Source organism: Rana temporaria, chromosome 10, assembly GCF_905171775.1.
Source record: "Rana temporaria chromosome 10, aRanTem1.1, whole genome shotgun sequence".
NCBI lineage: Eukaryota > Metazoa > Chordata > Amphibia > Anura > Ranidae > Rana > Rana temporaria.
The window spans coordinates 26,203,776-26,225,998 of NC_053498.1; the positions used below are offsets into that span (position 1 = coordinate 26,203,776).

Here is a 22,223-nt window from a genome sequence, read left to right on the forward strand (position 1 = left end):
TCAGATTTTACCATGGGGTCTGATGCCCTTTTGCCCATGCATCCAACTGTAAAATCTCAGACAATGATATAACTAAAAACCACCGGACCTATGTGGCAAATGTATATAAGGAACCCCGGTTGTACATATTTCCATAATTATCATCATTTATTAGCTATAGGAGCTAAACATTTTGCAAGCATAGTTGATTACAAGTTCAAGTTAGAAGTTCACTGCGATTGTTTTTCTTGTGCCTGTACAGCTACCCTTGTGAAGATTCCATTGCAATCAAACTCAGATGGAACCAACTGAAGAAACTTTACCCACTCTTAACTGGTCTGTTACCACATAGATTGCTGAGGGCCGATGCTCATGGCTGTAGTGTGTGCTCCAAAGGCATCAATCCATAGAAGAAATTATCGGGCAACCCAGTATGTTCCAAATTCTTTATTAGGCTGCATTTAAAGTGGCACAAAATAGCTTACATGTTTCAGTCATAACGGCCTTCTTCAAAACTTTGAAGAAGGCCATCACAGTTAAAAGATGTTAACAATTCTGTGCCGCTTTTAATGTTGCCTAATAAAGATTTTGGAACTTGGAACGTACCAGGTTTACTATGCTTCGGTTATGAATAGACACATGAGTGATTGGTACCGACTCTGTCCATTCAGAAAAGGAAGGGGGTGGTAAAATACATACTTACCAGCCCCTTCCTCCATTCTCCATCCTGACACACCCCCCACAGCATCTGTCAGGGGAGGGGGGATGCTGACAGCGCTGCAGGGGGTGAGAGGGGGCCAGGAGAGTACATAGGGGCCCAAAGACAGCAGGACCTGGATAGGAGCTGCATGGGCCCCCTGGAGCATGGGGCTGGGTAGCAACTGTGACTCCTGTAGTTATGACCTGTCAGGAACCATTTGTATTACATAGTTACACTAGTCTAGCTTGGCACAATGCAGGTATGTATATCTTATGCCTGGTGCTTATCGTATTGGAATAATAATCAGTACCAGTGTGCAAAGGTGCATTTGCTTTGGAAGAATAAATCACTGTTAATGTTGGGTGTCCTATGCATGTGGATGTTGCCACATTATGCAAAAATATTAGTTTCATTTTAAAATGGGGTACCTTGAGATTATGTGGAGGTTAAAAGGATGCCTTGACTGAAAAAAAGGTAGAGAAACACTGTGCTAGAGGATGCAGGAACTCCCCTCTTAGAAGGTATTCATGGCTGTTGGAGGCTACAAAGTACAGGCCTAGAAAAAGCAACCACAGTGATCGTTCATAAGATAGGTGGTCAGTGACTAGCTGAGGGAGAAATGAACCACATAAACCTTCTCCTTTCTTGAGATACCAGAATACCTCTAGAACCCTATTCTTTAACCTGCCTAGCGGTATTCCCGAGTCTATCTCGGGATGGAATTTCAGCACCATTAGCATTAACCCCGTGCCAGACTAGGGATTGCATCGCAGGATAAAGGCAGGGAGTTACTTACCTTGTCCCTGGATCCTGCGATGTCTCCCCGTTGTGTGATCGAGCTGTCTCCTCGCTCGATTCACACAGTGCCGATTGCCGCCGAGCTCTGTTCCCTGCGACGTTACGACGCATGGGGGGTGGAGATCGGCGCCAAATTCAAAAAAGTTAAAACACAATACATACAGTATACTGTAATCTTACAGATTACAGTACTGTATAAAATAATTACACACCCCCTTTGTCCCTCGTGGTCTGCCCAGTGTCCTGCATGCACTTTTATACAATAAAAACTGTTCTTTCTGCCTGGAAACTGTAGATTGTCCATAGCAACCAAAAAGTGTCCCTTTATGTCAAAAGTGCTTTTAGACCAGCTAGAAAACTGTGATAATTAATTAGAATCACTTGCAGAATTGAGAGATAGCGATTTGCGGGGGAAATTCGTCATCAAACACTAAATCTAATGACAGCGACAATTCTGCAACTGAGCAAATTTCAGTGTTTTTGATTTAATTACATTATTGAATAATTTTTATTATTATATTATTATTATTAGTTATAATTATTTATAGTTATTTATTATATTATAATTTATGATTTTGTGTTTCAAACTTTATAATACCCGGGATGTCTACTAGACTCTTGTTTGGACAAAAAATAGAGTTACGTACCGGTAACGTCTTTTCCAGTAGTCTTTCAGGACAGCCCACAATTGAGAGATACTCCTCCTCTTCCTCTAGGAAACACTGCGCCAGCCCATAAATTTCTCACTCCCCCTGCCAGACCTCAGTATTTATACGAGCACCTCCGGTCAGCTGGGGAGACACAAGAACATGTTAATAACATATAATTACATATCAACATCATGTCCTGGTCTTGAAATCAGACTTCCTCTATTCGGGTGGGTACCCAGGGCTGTCCTGAAAGACTACTGGAAAAGACGTTACCGGTACGTAACTCTATTTTTCCCCTCCCGTCTTTCAGGACAGCCCACAATTGAGAGGATAACCGAGAACTTACCAACTAGGGTGGGACTATGGCTTGCAAAACCTTTCGTCCAAAGGCTTGCTCACCTGCCGAAACCAGGTCCACCCTGTAGTGTTTAACGAAGGTGGTGTAGCTGGACCATGTTGCTGCTTTGCAAATCTGTTCCGGCGTTGCTCCCGCTCTTTCTGCTTGAGAGGTTGCCAGCGCTCGAGTGGAGTGTGCTTTAATTCCTGTAGGGATATCCCTACCAGCCAAAGTGTATGCTTGCTCAATGCTTAGTCTTAGCCACCTGGCAATAGTGCGCCTGGATGCTTTGCATCCCTTCCTGGTTCCAGAAAATAAAACAAATAGTGAGTCTGACCGTCTAAACGGTTTAGTCACCTCTAAATAATGTAGGATACTTCTCCTAACATCCAACGTACTGAAACGTCGTTCCCTTTCCCCCGAAGGGTTGGAACAAAAAGAGGGTAAAACTATATCTTGACTCCTGTGAAACTTTGAAGTCACTTTAGGAAGAAAGGCTGGATCGGTCTTGAAAACGACCCGATCCGGGAAAATAACACAAAAAGGGGGTCTGATCGATAGAGCTTCTAGCTCGCTGACCCTCCTAGCAGTGGTCACTGCAACCAAAAAAGCTGTTTTTAAGGTTAAATCCCTTAGAGAACAATTATCTAAGGGCTCAAAGGGAGTACCCGTTAGGGTACGCAATACCAGAGACAGGTCCCAACTGGGGAAGGGTGGCACTCGAGCTGGTCTCTGTCTGGATAGTGCTTTAAAGAACCTGACTATCCAGGGACTGGTGGCCAGAGGTTTTTCTAAATACACCGTAAGTGCCGAAACCTGCCCTTTAAGGGTGCTAACCGAAAGACCCTTATCTGCCCCACACTGAAGAAATTCTAAGACAGCCGTGGGGCTTTGTACAGAACAGGGGCAATTTACACACCACTCGTTGAAACGAAGCCAAACCTTCTTGTAAATTTTGCGGGTCTCCCTTTTTCTACTATTAAGGAGGGTGGCAATTAAACCTTCGGAAAATCCCTTGGATCTTAGTATGGCTTCCTCAGTAGCCACGCTGCTAGTCTCCACCTGTGGACTTGTGGACATAGGACTGGGCCCTGTGATAGAAGATCCTCCCGCTGAGGTAGAAATAAGGGTGGTTCTGCCGCTAACTGTTTGAGGACTGAGAACCATGCCCTCTTGGGCCAGTAAGGAGCTACCAGGACTAGAGAGGTGTGCTCTGATTGGAATTTTCTCAGTACTGCTGGAAGAAGTACCGGAGGTGGGAATGCATAGCATCTTCCGAACTTCCAGCTTTGGGACAGGGCATCCACTCCCCTTGCTCCTTCTCCTTTGTTCAGGGAGAAGAAACAGGGGATCTTCGCATTTTCTCTTGAGGTGAAGAGGTCCACCTCCAGAGTTCCCCATTTCTTGTTCAGGAGATGAAAGACCTCCTGGTTGAGGGTCCACTCGCCCTCCCTCAGCTGCCTCCGACTGAGGAAGTCTGCTGTTACGTTTCTTTCTCCCCTCAGAAAGACCGCCGAAAGGGAGAGGGTGTGGATCTCGGCCCAGCCCAGAATCTCTGCTGTCAGGACCGACAAACTTTCGCTTCTCGTGCCGCCCTGCTTGTTTAAATAGGCTACGGCCGATGAATTGTCCGATCTCACCTGAATGTGGTGCCCCTGGAGTTCCTCCTGAAAGAACCTGAGGGCTAGGCCCACTGCCCTCAGCTCCTTCCAATTGGAAGATCTTTTTAGATCTTGGAGACCCCAGGTACCCTGCGCTGGAAGGGATCCCAGGTGCGCTCCCCAGCCCTTGCCGCTTGCGTCTGTGGTTACCACCCGAGACACCGGGATAATCCACAGACGTCCTTGGGTTATGTTGGTGGCCTTTCTCCACCACCAGAGGGATCTTTTTACCTGAAGGGGTACTAGAATCAAGGAGTCTAGGGCTTCTAGGCTGTGATCCCAGACCCTTAGTAGGAAGGCCTGCAGTGGGCGAAAGTGAATCCCTGCCCACTGTACGGCTGGGAGGGCAGATGTCAGCAGACCTAGCGTTGACATCAGGGACCTTAGTGACACCTGTTGATTGTTTTGGAGGGAAGCTACTGCTCTGTCCAATTTCCTGACTTTCTCTACCGGGAGGAACACTCTTGAGAGAGCAGAGTCCAGCAGGTACCCTAGGTAAGTGATCTGTTGGGATGGAATTAAACTGGACTTGTCTAGGTTCAGTAACCACCCTAGGTCTGTTAGAACCTTCTTGGTCACTTCCAGGTCCCTGGATAGCTGCTCTGGCGAGGCTGCGAAAAGTAGCAGGTCGTCCAGATAGGCTATGATGGATATTCCCTGAAGTCGCAGAAACGCTAAGGGTTCTGCCAGGATTTTGGTAAAAATCCGGGGCGAGGAGGATAGCCCGAATGGCAGAGCCTGGAACTGGAGGTGTACAATCGTTCCCTCTAGGTCCACGGCCAATCGCAGATAACTCTGAGAATTCTCCGCGATCGGGACGTGTAAGTATGCGTCTCTGAGGTCCAGAGATACCATGAAACAATTGAGGGGAAGGAGGGCTCTGACTGTATAAATTGATTCCATACGGAATTTCCTGTATGAAATGGATCTGTTCAGAGGTTTTAGGTTTAGGATTAACCTGTATTTCCCCGAGGGCTTCTTTACCACAAAGATGTGTGAATAAAATCCCCTTCCTTCCTCTGCCCTTGGAACTCTGAGGATGACACTCTGATCCTCTAGTTCCCTTAGAGCCCCCAACAAGGCTTCGGATTTCTCCTTGTCCCTGGGTAGATGGGTGACTAGGTATCTCTGGGGGGGAGGTGATGAAAATTCCAGTCGGTATCCCCCTCTTATGACCGCCAGGACAAACTGGTTTGGGGAGATTGATTCCCATTGTGGGAGAAAGGTCCCCAGTCTTCCTCCCACCCTGACTAACAAGTCATGGGTTTTTAGGGGGCTGGACAGGAGGGTGAAAAATCGCTCCACCTCTGCCTCTGCCCCTGGGGGTCCAAACCTTCTTTTGGCCTGCTGGTTTGGCCCCTTTTTGCTTATGCGGACGAAACCCCCTTCCTGCCTGTACTGTGACTCTCTTTTTAGGAGGAAAGGCTTTCTTTTTGTCCGCCGTGCGGTCTAGTACTGCTTCAAGGCCTGGGCCAAAAAGCAGGTCCCCTGTGAAGGGAATACCACATAACTTGGATTTAGAGGCGCTGTCGCCAGTCCAAGTCTTGAGCCAGAGGGCCCTTCTGGCTGAGTTAGCCAGAACCGCCGATCTGGCCGACATGCGGACTGACTCCGCTGAGGCATCCGCTATATAAGCGACTCCTTGCAGGATAGTAGGGAAGGAGGCTAAAATAGTTTCCTTATCCGTACCAGCTTCAATGTGCTCCTGAATTTTAGAGAGCCAATGCTCCAGATTGCGAGCCATTACTGTGACGGCAAGTTCTGGTTTAAGATTCCCCATAGTAGAATCCCAACATTTCTTTAATAGGGAATCCATTCTTTTGTCCATAGCATCGGACAAAACCCCCATGTCCTCGAACGCTAAATCCGTGTTCCTGGACACTTGGGAGAAGGCGGCGTCTAATTTGGGGCTTTTGTTCCAAACAGATAAAGGATCCTCTGAGAAAGGGAATCTCCTCTTTAGGGATCTAGAAAAAAAGGGTTTCCTTTCAGGATCCTGCCACTCCTTCTTAATGGTCTCAACCAGTATATCATGTACTGGGAAGACCTTTCTCTCTTGCTCCTCCAGACCCCTGTACATTCGATCATGGAGGGTAAGAGGTTTCTTGTCGGTTTGGATACCAAGGGTTGTGTAAACTGCCCCTAAGAGGTCCTCTACCTCATCCAATGACAATTTGTACCTAGAGGGCTTCCTGGACTCCCCGTCCTGGTCCTCTCCCTCTGACCCCTCTTGAGAATCAGAGGTGGCACTATCTGGAGGAACCTGTTCCTCTTGGGAAGGGCCTGCGGAAACATCTGCCATAGCTGCTGCAATGGGTATGACAGGAGCAGGACCCTGAGCCTGTGGCTGGGTTGTAACCTGGGTAGGGACAGCCAAAGGCTGTAACCTCTCAAACAGAGATTTGAATGAGGAGAACGTGGATGACAGTTCTTTAACAGAGGCTGCAAGTCCTGACTCCTGTTCTAATTCATTTTCCCTGACCAGGGATTGAATGCAATCCCTACATAGGACCTTAGTCCATGTTTCTGGGAGGACATCCCTACAGGAGGCACACTTCCTTTTTGAGCTATGCCTTCCACTTCCCGTTTTTTCAATGGCTTTCTGAAACACAGAAAGGGCAGAAAACAACAGTTATAAAAAATTTAAAAAATTTAAAAAATTTAAAAAATTTGGTTACAACCCTGGGAGTGCACCTAGCCCCCTATAAACCCTGGGACTAAGGACTCCCCCTCCCCTGGCCACCCAGGGGGCTTGCCTCCCCATGCATTGAACCCTACATGGAGAGGCAAACCTAAGCTAGAGAGCGCCCCTCCCCAGGGTACTCTTACCTTAGGCTCGCTGGAGGTAGCGTCAGTTGTCAGGGCTGGCTCTGGAGATGCTGCCGACATGACTGCAGGTGGCTGCTTGCTGAGAGTTTCTCCTCGCCTGTGCGAGATCCGACTCCCTCCAGCGTCCGCCCGGACCTCCTATCAGCACCGCGACCCGGAACCGGAAGTCGCGGTTCAAAGGGGAGACATCCGCTCTACGCCGGAAATGACGTCACCCGCCGTCCAGCCCGCTCGGTTCAAAAAAATTCTTTGCGGCCTGTAGTACAGGGCGAGCCTGGATGTCCCCCCCGCTGCGCCCCGCTGGACGAGATAGGGGTCCCCCGCAACCAGGAGCCGCGCTCGGCGTGGAAGGGGTGGCTAATGGTGGGCCTGCACCGCACCAGGATTCACCTGGAAGCCTCTGCTTCCTTAAGGTAAAATAGATGGCCTCAGTCCTCTGCCTGAATTGGCCTAGGTTCCCATGCACAGTGTCTCCCCACCGGAGGAAACACTAATACTGAGGTCTGGCAGGGGGAGAGAGAAATTTATGGGCTGGCGCAGTGTTTCCTAGAGGAAGAGGAGGAGTATCTCTCAATTGTGGGCTGTCCTGAAAGACGGGAGGGGAAATTAAGTTATTCCTAGGAATTACAGGCCTACAATATAAAACGCCAAATTTCCATGCACAATAACTGTACCGCTTTCAGCACCTAAAATCTAAAAAAATCATTGCGCCAGGGAGGTTAAGCAGTCAAATACTCATGGGTACCAGCCAGCACAGTCTGTTTTCATAAGCTTCCCGAGAGACTTTATTAGATGAGAGGCTAAAAAAGGACTAAGACACTGTGGCCCAGATTCACGTAGATCGGCGCATCTCTGCGGCGGCGTAACGTATCCGATTTACGTTACGCCGCCGCAACTTAGACGGGCAAGTGCTGTATTCTCAAAGCACTTGCTCCGTAAGTTGCGGCAGGGTATCGTAAATCGGCCGGCGTAAGCCCGCCTAATTCAAATTTGGATCAGGGGGGCGTGTTTTATGTAAATGTACTGTGACCCGACGTGATTGACGTTTTTCACGAATGGCGCATGCGCCGTCCGTGGAAATCTCCCAGTGTGCATTACTCCTAATACGCCGCAAGGACGTATTGGTTTTGACGTAGACGTAAATTACGTCCAGCCCCATTCCCGGACGAGTTACGCAAACGACGCAAAATTTTCAAATTTCAAATCGGGAACGACGGTCATACTTAACATTGTTACGCCGCACTTATGTAACCATATAGCAGGGGCAACTATACGCCGGGACTTTAACGTCGTAACTTTACTGCGTCGGCCGCATTCGGGAATTTGCGTATATAGCTAATTTGCATACTCGACGCAGAATTCTATGGAAGCGCCACCTAGTGGTCCAAAAAAAAATGCAGTTTAGATCCGACGGCGTAAGAGACTTGCGCCTGTCTGATCGAATGGATATCTATGCGTAACTGATTCTAAGAATCATGTGCATAGATACGACGGCGCGACTCAGAGATACGACGGCGTATCTGGAGATCTTTTGAGAATCTGGGCCTTAGATGGTGTCAAACACCAGACTAAGCTCTAATGCTTTCTATGTAGTTCTGTTTCGAGCTTATTAAAGTGACTGTTGCTCATCCTTTTTACATGCAGAAGAAGAGCCATGTCTTAGATTGAATATGCCTGGACTCTTATTGCCATGTAAGAGTGCTTGGGTCATTCACAATGTAGCGATCCACCATCTGAAAATCAGTATCTATGAACAATCAATACCATTAGTGCTACAAGACTATTGTAATAATGTACAGTATAATGTAATGAGTACAACATTAATACTTACTATGGACTCTGAGCTCATAGATGGCCTCTTTTATAACTACAGAGAGTGACTGCTGTGCACTCAAAATGTAAGGCCCCTCATCTGTAGATGTCAGATTATCCAGTCTTAGTGTTCCATCGTCATACATCTGACATCTTACCTTATACTGGAAAGCACATTCAGGAGAGAAACCAGGAATACGGGATGCAATCACATTATTTTTAAAACTCCATTCTAACAATAGTGTCTGATCTGGGAAAGACTCATAAAAATAAATTGATCTCCCAAGTGTCCCATTCACCGCCTGAGTGGTAGATTCAGCACCTGAAAGGAAAAGCATATTCATTTTATATTGTACACATAACCTATGGGGTTTATTTACTAAAGGCAAATCCCTGGGCCATTTTTAACGCAGGGCAAACGGGACAGCTGCCCTGGGCCCCGTCCTTTCTGTGGGGCCCAAAACAGTTGCCCCATGAGCCTGCACTACACACAGATTGGGGTCGCGATGATGGCACTGCACCAGGGACACGGGAGGCAGTGCTATATTGCCGAGCCAGCAGAGAAGGAGTGGGGCTGGGAGCTCCACTGATGCTCTGACCACGCTCTGTATGCTCGGGAGGAGGGCAGCGCCGTATTTCCCAGCCAGCAGAGAGGGGGCTGGAAACTCCACTGACGCTTTGACGCACCCCATGCAGCCTGTATGCCGGAAAGGGAGACAGCACTGTATTCTCCAGCCAGCAGGGAGGGGAGCTCTACTGATGCTCTGAACCTGCCTCACGCAGCCTGTATGCTTGGGAGGGAGGCAGTCTTGTATTCTCCAGCCAGCATGGGGCAGGGCGAGGCAGAGCGGGGCTGAAAGCTCCACTGATGCTCTGACCCCGCTCCATCCAGCTTGTATGCTCAAGAGGGAACGGCTGTAGTAGGAGCAGAGTTCTGAGCGGTAGACCTGCCCCTGGACTTCTGAAAGTACAATGTGAGCCCTCTGACGAAGGAATTACGAAACCAGGCAGGGCTGGACTACACGGCTGTTGAATGTAGAAGCACAGACTGTCTGAACCCGGGTCCCACCGCGATTCATGAATAATGACGAGCAGTGAGATACAGGCATACCTGCTGAACCTTGTGATATTCATGCTTTTAAGTTTGATTTTCTTATAAGTGTACATATGGAAGGGGGGTTAGTTTTAATAAATTGTTATAGAGCAGTGGTCTCAAAGTACCGGCCCGCGGACCAGTTATAAATGGCCCGCAGGCAGGGTGGAAGTGGGGGGAGCAAAGAGGGAAAAAATGTTTTTTTTTTGTGAGCTGGCACCATCTGGTGGTGAGCCGTTGGTATTACAAGTTATTACCACCAGATGTGAGCTGGCGCCATCTGGTGGTGGCCGTTGGTATTACAAGTTAAGCATTACAAGTTAAACAGCAATTCTAATGTCATTTTACACTATTTTCACTGCCATCTTCTTCCCTCTAATTAGAACCCCCAAACATTATATATATATTTTATCCTAACACCCTAGAGAATAAAATGGCGATTGTTGCAATACTTTCTGTTACACCGTATTTGCGCAGCGGTCTTACAAGCGCACTTTTTTGGGGAAAAATTACACTTTTTTAAATTAAAAAATAAAACAGTAAAGTTATCCCCATTTTTTTTATATTATGAAAGATAATGTTACGCCGAGTAAATTCATACCCAACATGCCATGCTTCAAAATTGCGTCCGCTTGTGGAATGCCGACAAACTTTTTTACCCTTTAAAATCTTCATAGGCGACGATTAAAAAAATCTACAGGTTGCATTTTTTAAGTTACAGAGGAGGTCTAGTGCTAGAATTATTGCTCTCGCTCTACCAATCGTGGCGATACCTCACATGTGTGGTTTGAACACCGTTTACATATGCAGGCGCTGCTCGCGTACGTGTTCGCTTCTGCGCGCGAGCTCGTCGGGACGGGGTGCGTTTTCTGGCTCCTAACTTTTTTAGCTGGCTCCTAGATTCCAAGCAAATTTGTCAAACCCTGACTTACACCAGTGCTGGTGGTAATAATGCGCTCGCTGACACCAGTGCTGGGGGTTAATAATGTGTTCACTGACACCAGTGCTGGGGGTTAATAATGTGTTCGCTGACACCAGTACTGTTGTTTTTGAAGTTTGAAAGTTTGCATGCGGCCCCCCATGGCATATGAAAACTTGTCTTGTGGCCCTCAGGTAATTTGAGTTTGAGACCCCTGTTTTAGAGTATCACGCTATGTGTACCCCTCTTTTTTTACTCCGAGTAATATCCAGATGGAATGGTGATCTCCCAGCTCCAGTAAGGGTTTTTATACAGGCATTGATTGATCACCTGTCTGGTGAGTGTGATACCATAAGAGAGAGGACACACTGGGTGCATGGAAGGGATCCAAGAATCTATTCAGTTGGCAGGGGGGTGTCCTATGCCTACATACTTTTGCTAATAGTTTTTTTTTTCATTAAAGCTACATTCCAATTATTATTTGTATTGCATTGTTATTGGTTCAGCTTGGCACAATGTAGGTATGCATATTTTATACCTGATGGACCACAAAGGAAGCTGAATATCACTTTAGTAGTTGGTGCTACTACAGTGATAGCCATGATCTTCTGGGTCATGCCCGGGGATCTGTGCAAGGAGCCACCCCACTGAACACTGACCACGGGGGGTCACTCATTCCGCAGTCTCTCATAGAACGGCTTGTCATTTTTTAATAAATATGAGGAGTTTCCTAATTGAAGGCAGAGATTGTGATGTCACCACCCCTCCACACCACTTTGTTTAATGTCTTCTTCTTATTGGGAAAAAATGTGATGTTCTATGTATAGCAGTAGTGCTGAACCAGCAACCCCTTTTGGTCAGTGTGCAATGGGGCAGCCATTAGCACAGAATCTGAGCGGGACCCTGGGAGATTTGGGTCATCACTGTAGTGGCGTCAATTTCTATAGTGATTTCCAGATTCCCCAGCAGCACAACAGGTATGATACTTGGGTTCAATGAGAAGCGTCCCTTGTGCTCATGGCTGCTGTGTTAGTTGAAATCGTCTGCCCTTTGCTCCCATCACTCACACCTCCATTTATAGAAGCTGTGGGGTTGAGTTACTAAAACTGGAACACTCAGAAGCTGATTGGCTATCATGCACAGATGCGCCAGATTCCAAGTTCAGCTTGTTCAGTTAAGCTTTGACAATAAAACCTTGAAGGTAATCAGTTTCTATCAGCAACAGATTTTGCATTCTCCAGTTTTAGTAAATCTCCCCTTGTACTATAACTTCCATGAATGAAAAGCATTTAATGAATGAAGGAGGTGGACCTTTTATTCATTCACCCGTCCTCCATTCATAGATAGCTTTTCATTCATAGAAGCTATAGTACAGCTTCCATGAATGGAGAAATAGTGTGCATAGTCTGTACTCCTTCTTGATGACTGCCCGTCCCTTGGCTTGATTAAGCTCTGCACCACCAGAAGATTATACTGCAGGATATGGGAGGGAGGCAGAACGCAGAATATTAACTACGACAGCTGGCATCAGAACCCTTGTGCAATTGGGACAATTAAATTAAATGTAAGTGCCATACATTGTTCTGTTTTTAAAAAAAAAAAAACATGTTTTATCTAAATTTAGGCTTCATTAAATAAAATAAAGGTTTTCCATCTTAAACTAAGGACACAGTAGACGTCATTTGGCTTGGAGAAGCTTACAACCTTAAGAATTCTGACATCCTAATAAAATACCCCTATAGCATTGGCATGACCACAGGGTTCCAGTTAAATTCTTTAACATTTATTTACTGTGCCTGTGAACAGTCTGTCTCTATCCCCAAGGCATTTGGGCCTAAGGGCTGGAACAACGAGGATATCCCCACCTAGGAGGTATTCCTGAAAATGCTGGCTGCTGAAGGCTACAGTATTCTAGCCTATATAGGTAAACACAGTGGTCTCTCTCAGAGAGGTGGTTAATGACTGGCTGAGGGAGAAGCACCAAATTCTCTTTCCCTGAATTACCAGGATACCACTAAAACCTTATATCATGGACCTGCAATAATGTCTGGCAGCCTACCTTCTCCTCATGTCTCCATCAGAGGCCTGACTCTCTTCTGGCTGCCTTTTTATCACCTCTCCTTCCTGTATGGCCCCACTCCAGAAAGTCTATATTAACTGTTGTACTGCAGGTCTGCAGTGCTGTTCAACTTTGTTTGTAGCTAGAGTTCCTGTCTGCTGTGTGCTAGTTAACCTTCCTGTGTACCGATTTGGCTCGTCCCTGACTACTCTCATTTGCCTGTGACCCTGACCTTTTGGCCTGTCCCCTGGTTACCCTTGTCTGCCTGTTGCCCTGACCTCGCTTACCCATCACTATCGCTTGTCCTGGTTACCGCTTCCCCTCTCTCCCTGCGGAGCGTGACCTAGGGGATTCCAGGGGTCGCGACCTGGATCCAGCTGCAGCGAAGGCCATCCTCACCTCTAGAGGCTCTGGTGAACACAAAGCTGGGTCTTAGTCTCCGCGCCCTGGGGAATCTTGGGCTCACGCTTCCTCTCTGATTGCAGCAGTCGATAGGGTTCACTACATTGTGGTGCATCCCTGACCCCAACGGGGTGCACTTGTCACCTGGCCCCAGGTGACCTGACACCTTAGTCTTCAAGGAATAGAAAACTAGGGCGATTGGTCCCCCAAAAACAGGGAGAATGGACTATTATGGTACTGGTTTGATTGATATAAATTCAAATTATATAGCAGATTAATAAATAATTGTATTAATACAAAATTGATATAAATTCAAATTATATAGCAGATTAATAAATAATTGTATTAATACAAAATTGATACAAAATAAAAAATATACATGATCAAATACATATTATATATTCTATTTTTTTTTCAATTTCTTTATTTTTCCAAAAAATTCCTTTCCTTCATTTATACAGAACATAGGAAATGACATTCATCTTAACACAAGAGATCAGTATATAATCAATTATCTAAACATAACCTCTTTTTTCGTTCATCTCAGCAACAGAAAAGAAAGGAAGCTAAACAAAAACATTCCTACCATTGAGATCCATGCTTCCCCCCCCTTTGACTCCCGCCCTCCCCTCTTTCTCTTCAGAGTCGAGGGTGGGGCAATGGGCCATTGGATCCCCGCATTAACTCATGGCAAAAAGGGGGGAGGAGGCCTCTGATCATACTCAAAACAACATCATATATCCTAATGTCCGGCCATGGAGGGACGCTCTCCCGTGGCCTTACATATTTTCTTGACCCTCTCCCCATTCCCCCTCCAGCCTCAGTGCTTATAATTCCTTATCCACTTGTTTTCTTTCCCCTGTTAACCCTCCCCAACCCTATCCACATTACAAAACCAAAACAAACCCAAACAAAACAGAACAAAACAAAACAAAAAAATGATCATGTATATTTTTTATTTTATATCAATGTTGTAATATATATTATAAATTAAAAAAATATACATGATCAAAAACATATATACATTTTGTATTAATACAATTATTTATTTATCTGCTATATAATTAAAATTTTTACCAATCAAACCAGTACCGTAATAGTCCATTCTCCCTGTTTTTGGGGGACCGATCTCCCTAGTTTTTTTATTTCTCATAAATTGGATGATGGTTCACCCAACGCTGTATCCTGGCCTCGGCCAACAAGGCCCAGGCCTAGAGAAGCACTTTGCAGGGGGCAACACGGGAAAGTGTCCCCGTCAGCTTACAATACGCTGTTAGTGTAGTGCCAGTCTTATGAGGTGGACTGGGCAGAGAGGCAAATTAGTTTAGCGTCCCCATAAAGTGTCTGCACTGCTTCCGGTATGCAGGCAGGCAGCATTCTGCAACTGGGGGGAGGGGCGGGACGGTGCTTCTAATTTTCACTGTCCCATCATCCTGGACCACAGACTTTCCTCACTGTGCTATATGTTTTCTGCTGCATCATTGGCATGATTATCTTCTTAGTCCTCTCCATAAAATTATCAGAAATTTGTGCTTAAAGTAGAACTATAGGCAACACTTTTCATTTTGAAAAGAGTAAGGGAAGGTTATAGCCCCGGGAAGGTTATAGCCCCTGACAGTTTATTTTTTAACATCCCTGTCCAATTGCAGAGATTTCATTTCACTTCCTGCCCCATAGCCAAACAGGAAGTGACAGGAAATCTATGCAAATTAAGGGACTCCATTGCCCCCCCAGGCCCTCAGAACTAGTGTCCCCACTTGAAATTTTCAGGGCAGGTCTTAAACAGCAAGGGGTGTGGCCTTGACAGGAAGGGGTGTGTCATATTTAAATTAGGGGGTGCATGAGTTTAGTCAGGCCTAGGGCAGCACAAAACCTAAATACACTTCTGGGTTCACCCCGTGCCTATTTTATGTAAATTCTTGCTCCTAGAGGTTACATACTTCTTTAGTCTTCAAGGAGTCAAAACCCTGTGGATACCAGCCAGCACAGTTTGTGTTCAGAAGATAAGAGCGACTTATTAGAAGTGAGACACTTGGCCCCCACCTATGTTTTGGGGACATCCTGATTCATAGCCTCAGGGTTAATACTTACGAAAGACTTTAAGATAGACTTCTGAAGAGGGGCTCTTCTCTGCAGTAAAAGTGTATGGCCCCTCATCTGTAGGTGTCAGATTATCCAGTCTCAGAGTTCCATCACTATACAGCCGACACCTTCCTTTATAATGGGGAGCGTATTTAACAAAGAAATCTTGAGTACGGGATACAATTAGGTCATTTTTAAATCTCCATTCCAATGAAAGCTTCTCATCTGAGATAGACTGAGAAAAAAGAATAGTTCTCCAAAGTGTTCCATTCACCCCCTGAGTGGTAAATACAGCACCTGAAAGAAAAAACACACATGATTTTAACACTATACATATATGATATGTAAAATAGAAACAATGGGCCGGATTCACGTATCTCGAGATACGCCGCGTAAGTCTAATTGTGCGCCGTCGTATCTATGCGCCGTGCCCATAGAACTAGATACGCCTGAAAATAGGCTTCCTCCGACCGACGTAACTTTCCTATGCAGGCGTATTTTGGGCGCATATTTATGCTGGCCGCCTCATTGCAAATATGCAAATGAGTGAGATACGCCGATTCACGAACGTACTGGCGCATTAATATACGTGGTTTACGTAAGTCGTACGTCCGGCGTAAAGTTAAGCCTCATAAAGCAGGTGTAAGTCATGTTAAGGTATGGACCAGGGAACAGCTGTTGTATTTTACGTCATTTACGTAGTAGTACGTGAATGGGGCTGGGCGTAGGTTACGTTTACGTCGTAGGCATTGAGCCGTCGTATCTTAGGGAGTATATTTGACGTGATTCTGAAGATGCGCCGTTCGTTCAGGCCCATCATTTGCATGGGGTCACGCTTCATTTAAATGTATCACGCCGGCTTACGCCTACGTAATTGCGTTACGCCGGCGCAACGTTGGGAGCAAGTGCTTTGAGAATACTGTACTTGCCTCTCTGTGTTACGTCGGCGTAGCGCATATGATATGCGCTACGCCGGCAGAAATATGCGCCGCTCTACGAGAATCCGGCCCAGAAAGTTTAGTGATGGGTCTCTAGATCGGTTCTGATGTCTTTTGGCCATTCCTCTAGCTGTCAAATTTTAGACAAAGGCATAACTAAAAACCACAGGGCCTTTGTGATGATCATGTTTAAGCGGAGGTCCACCTGAATTAGTTTTTTTAAAAGCCAGCAACTACAAATACTGCAGCTGTTGACTTACCTGTCCAGCGCGACCACGATGTCGGCAGACAAGGACGAGTAATCGCTCGTCTCTCAGATGCTGCCGTCGCCAGGCTTGGTGAGGGAATTAAAAAGTGAAGCCTTGTGGTTTCAATGCTTGGTTCCCTACTGCGCAAGTAGCGTGGTGCGCCGTCACTGGTGCCGCTCTCTTCCGGGAACAGTGTGTTTCCCAGAAGACAGCGGGCAGGGGTGACGTAAAGGGGCGTGACTCCTGCGGGAGTCAATATCCGGAAGTGGTGCAAATACCTGTCTTAAGCCCTGTACACACGAGCGAGAATCCTGTTGAATGGCAAGAACGCACTGGCGTCATCAACTACGACACATTCAATGCCGTCGCCGCCATCTTGCTTCACCCTACCTATGCCTTGGAAGCTACCGCGCATGTGTCGAAATCTCATCGAGCATGCGCCGGTTTCCATGGGGGCAGGTAAGCATACACACGCTCGGGTTTCTCGGCAGAAAAACACTGCCGAGAATCCCGACGAGAAAATTCAGAATCCCGACGAGAATTTTTTTCTCGTCAAGATTCCTGGCAGTTTTCTCTACGAGAAACCATACACATGCACGGTTTTCTTGGCAAAAAGCTCTCCCAGCAGCCTTCTTTCCAAGAAAACCGTGCGTGTGTACGAGGCCTTAGACAGGTATCTGCACCCCCCTCCCCACTGAAAGGTGCCAAATGTGACACCGGAGGGGGGGGGGGGGTTCCAAAAAGCGCAAGTTCCATTTTTGGGTGGAACTCTGCTTAGTGTACTGCCTCCAGCAGTATAGGACAATGCAGTGTAACTTCCTCTTATGGGAGTTTCTGCATCCTCTCACTCAATGCACACATGGAGGTTAGGAAAAGCTAATATTCCTTTTGACCTCCTTAGACATGTATCAATCTACAGCATCTTATTGTATGACCTGACGTTCTGCATGAAATAAATACATTTGTGGATTCCAAGTGTTTGTTAGATGCCAAATTCACCGAACACTGTCTGAGCTGATAGTCTCTGCTGTACTCAGGCCAGGCATAGAGGTCTCAGGAAGAGATAGTCACTATTACAACAATTGGAGTCAGAAAAATGAGGAACCCTCGATATACATATTTTGAGAATTATCATCTCTTAGCTATAAGTAAGAGCTAAATATTTTACAAGCAATTGATTAAAGCTGCTGGAGAAATCTATGATTTTATATGAAATATTTGATTATATCGTTTCGTAGTTCATGCAGAATGCATGCTTTTATTTTTGCTTGCACAGCTATCCATGTGAAGTTTAATACGAAAAAAATTACTTACGTCGGTGCTACAGTTTGAATTTAAAACGTATTTGTGTGAACTGTGAAGTTAAGTCATGGATTGTGGAAACTAACTAGTGTCGGGTGATTGTATATAGTGTATACCACTGACTAATGCAGAGTTGCAATGCAAGGAGATCAGCTAAAAGTAGTTGGATCTGTAAGTGCGTTATAATTAATCGAAAATAGTCGATCGATTAAAAAAAAAATCGATTAATCGAACACGAAAATTTTAATCAGTAACAGCCCTAAAGATCTGTGCTCAGAGAATGAAAAGAGAAAAAAAACACACTCTCTATTGAAAGGGTCTGAAAGGTTAAAGTAGAACTCCAGTTTTCCTGTCACTTTAAATAGATTGCTTGGGCCAAGGTGGCTTTACTGACCTTTTGATCTCTGGTGCCAAAATCTTGGCTGTGGGAGCCAGCCGTGACTTCCTACTTCTTCAAAGCTGACTCTCCACTGTGCATGCATGGGTTTATGCTGTGCTATCAGATTGGTCCCTCCTGGGACAAGTGATGTGTCCCAGAAGGTTGTGGGTGGGGAGTGGGGTGGGCCTAATTCTTGCCTAGGCAAAAACGAAAGGGGGTACATATCAGAATAAGGCCCGATCCACCCCCTACTACAAAGAAGCCTTTCGAACATGTTAGGGAAGGGGAGGAGAGGCAGATTAGTGGTACTTTGACTTTTAAGTGAAGATCCGATTTAAGTCTCTCCAGGACCAAATCATGAAAGTGTGATGGGTGACTTGGTTTCTCTTGATGGTGGATTGATGTGCTGTTACTAATGCCTTGAGTATTAATGAAAGTCAGATCAAAAACTGTAAAATCTATATCCCTGTTTAGGTGCTTGAGTGCATAAGACTGTGTTTCAGCCACAAACAGAAAAACTGGAAGGGAAACCACAGAATGTCCTTTTTAGAGCCGTTCCATTACCCCCAGTCCCTCAGACCCCATTGTAAAAAAAAAGAAAAGAAATGGAGAATAAAATTGTCTAGGTGGAACAGAGACGGCAATGAAAATAAAATACGTCCCCCTTCTTAATGGCTCAGCAGCAACCCCAGGGCATTTGCTTCAGGTGCTGAGTTCTAATGACACCCATGCTTTCCACTTTAAAATTAGAGTTCTTCTCCGTTCCTCACACTCCGTGTCAGCAGGGCTGTTTTAATGAGAGGGCACACCTGGGCACCGTCCAGGGGCCCCAGCTGCATGGGGGGGCCCCCTGAACTTTCCCCAAGGCAGCTGGTCCTTGAGCCCATGATGCCCCCAAATTTTCTCCATTGTAGGGGCCCCAGAGCATTACTTTGCCCAGGGGCCCATGATGGAATTAAGACGGCCCTGCGTGTCAGTGTATCACCGTTATCTACTAGAGCAGTGGTCTCCAAACTGCGGCCCGGGGGCCAGACGTGGCCCTTTGCTTGATTTTAATCCGGCCCTTGGGGTGCTTTTTTATTCATTGGCACCAATGATGGGGAAGAATTCCTACCAGTGATGGGGCAGGATTCCTCCCAGTGATGGGGCAGGATTCCTCCCAGTGATGGGGCAGGATTCCTCCCAGTGATGGGGCAGGATTCCTCCCAGTGATGGGGCAGGATTCCTCCCAGTGATGGGGCAGGATTCCTCCCAGTGATGGGGCAGGATTCCTCCCAGTGATGGGGCAGGATTCCTGCCAGTGATGGGGCAGGATTCCTGCCAGTGATGGGGCAGGATTCCTGCCAGTGATGGGGCAGGATTCCTCCCAGTGATGGGGCAGGATTCCTCCCAGTGATGGGGCAGGATTCCTCCCAGTGATGGGGCAGAATTCCTCCCAGTGATGGGGCAGAATTCCTCCCAGTGATGGGGCAGAATTCCTCCCAATGACACCAATGATAGGGGATTTTGTACTCCTGATGGCCACAGTCCGGCCCCCTTAAAGTCTGAAGGACAGTGATCCGGCCCTTTGTTTAGAAAGTTTGGAGACCCCTGTACTAGAGTCACCAACAGCCCCATTAACCCTATCTTGATTCTTGACCATATTAATAACTAATAAGAAAGGTTTGTTCAAGGACTAAGGGGTCTATATCAGGGCCGTCTTTAATGTGGATTGGACCCTGGGCAAAAAAACTCTTGCCACCCCCCCATGCAATTTTGCTCTCCAGCTGCTCTGCGACATACAATAAATATCAGCTAGATTAACAGTTTACTGTATTAGATCAGGCAGTTATTGTGATTGGTTGCCAGAGGTTACAGCATATCATTACCACTTACTGACTGGTTGCTAGAGGTTACAGCGCACATTACGGCTCACTGATTAGTTGCTAGAGGTTACAGCACATGATTTCCTCTTGTTGATTGGCTGCTGGAGATTACTGTACAGTAATACTGCTCACTGATTGGTTGCTAGAGGTTACAGCACATAATCTATTAACTGCAAAGGGGCATGATATACATACTTGTTTACATATAAATGCTGCCTGCCTCAGCTATTTAGATTTGAATCCTGCCGCTATTTACATATGAGTGCTCCCGTTATTTACATATGAATGATGATTACTTACATGTAAACACAGGGTCTGAAGGTGAGTCATCTGTACACAACAATAGGGCAGAGCTGGGCAGCATTAGTAGCAGCACTTCACACTGAGATATCAGGACACAGCACAGGACTAAAACTTCAAGGGACAAAGGAATTTAAACTGGGATAATTGGCAAGTATGAGGCAGCTGCTTTGGGCCCCACAACAATGTCAGGGCCCAGGGCAGCTTCCCCTTTTGCCTTGCCTTAAAGACGACTCTGGTCTATATACAAATGTTTTTACCAAAGATTCACACAACTTCTACCCAGGATTCACACATTTTCCCAATTGAATTGAAATAGAAAACACATTAATCTTGTGCAGGGCCGGTACAAGGGGGGGGCAGAAGGGTCGGGTGCCCTGGGCGCTACTATTTACTGGAGGAAGGGGGGCGCATGTGAAGTGCTAGCTGTGTGCTTAAAAACTGTCTGCACACACCAGCCCCTAATACCTACACCTGCAATTATGTGCCGAGTGCGCTCCTGCACCCGGCAGAAACGTAGAACAGACCAGCACTTCACTTATTGATTCCCCTGTCAGTGGAGAACCCCCCCCCCCCCCCCCCCCCCCCGCAGGCGCTTGGTATTCCCTACCCAGCGTCACACACTGAGAGGCTGGCCGGAGGCGAGGTGGGAACAGTGCGAGGAGGGGTGGTGGACGGCACCCAGGTGACACCATAAAGAAAGCTGACAGTTGTAGTGGGTGCTGTCAAGCCCCCCTCCCTCCAACCCCATCATTGAAGCTGTGATAGAGGCAGTGTGAGCGGGGGAGAGGCGAGCTACGGGATCTCAGAATGTTTCGCCCCCCCTTTCTCCTGTCAGCAGTGCGGGAGGAGAGACAGCGGCTCTCTCATTACTTTCGCCGCGTTGTTAATCTTCTGGAACTACATGTCCCATGATGCTCCAGACTAGTGGAGCATCATGGGACATGTAGTTCCAGAAGATCAACAACGCGGGGGAGTCAATAAGTGAAGCGCCGTGAAAGTAATGAGAGAGCCGCTGTCTCTCCTCCCGCACTGCTGACAGGAGAAAGGGGGGGCAAAACATTCTGAGATCCCGTAGCTCGCCTCTCCCCCGCTCACACTGCCTCCATCACAGCTTCAATGATGGGGTTGGAGGGAGGGGGGCTTGACAGCACCCACTACAACTGCCAGCTTTCTTTATGGTGTCACCTGGGTGCCGTCCACCACCCCTCCTCGCACTGTTCCCATCCGGCCAGCCTCTCAGGAAAGGGACTACAGCTCCCAGCATGCACTCTGCTGGGGGAAAAAAAAATAGAGAGAAAGAGATCCCATAGCCCAGAAACAAGCCGGGGGAATGAATGATATACTTAACTGCTCCAAAAGACAGAAACAGAAAGAGAGGAGTGTACTGGGGAAGCCAAAGAGGGAGCCATGCTGCTGCTGCTGCTAACCAGAACCACCAGAGAGAGCCACGCTGCTAACCAGCACCACCAGAGAGAGCCACGCTGCTAATCAGCACCACCAGAGAGAGCCACGCTGCTAATCAGCACCACCAGAGAGAGCCACACTGCTAACCAGCACCACCAGAGAGCGCCACGCTGCTAACCAGCACCACCAGAGAGAGCCACGCTGCTAACCAGCACCACCAGAGAGAGCCACGCTGCTAACCAGCACCACCAGAGAGAGCCACGCTGCTAACCAGCACCACCAGAGAGAGCCACGCTGCTAACCAGCACCACCAGAGAGCCACGCTGCTAACCAGCACCACCAGAGAGAGCCACGCTGCTAACCAGAACCACCAGAGAGAGCCACGCTGCTAACCAAAACCACCAGAGGGCCACACTGCTAACCAGCACCACCAGAGAGAGCCACGCTGCTAACCAGAACCACC

General features: G+C 47.0%; 1 protein-coding gene across 1 annotated transcript in view; it reads right to left on the reverse strand.

Moving 5' to 3' along the window:
• The window catches only part of LOC120916460, a 124,193-nt gene that overhangs the window by 62,209 nt on the left and 39,761 nt on the right, over window positions 1–22,223 (reverse strand). Inside the window, exons 2-3 of the mRNA XM_040327435.1 lie at window positions 15,331–15,618; window positions 8,786–9,088 (exon numbers count right to left, since the gene is read on the reverse strand). Coding sequence (XP_040183369.1) covers window positions 8,786–9,088; window positions 15,331–15,618 — 591 coding nt within the window. The remainder of the gene's footprint in view (window positions 1–8,785; window positions 9,089–15,330; window positions 15,619–22,223) is intronic.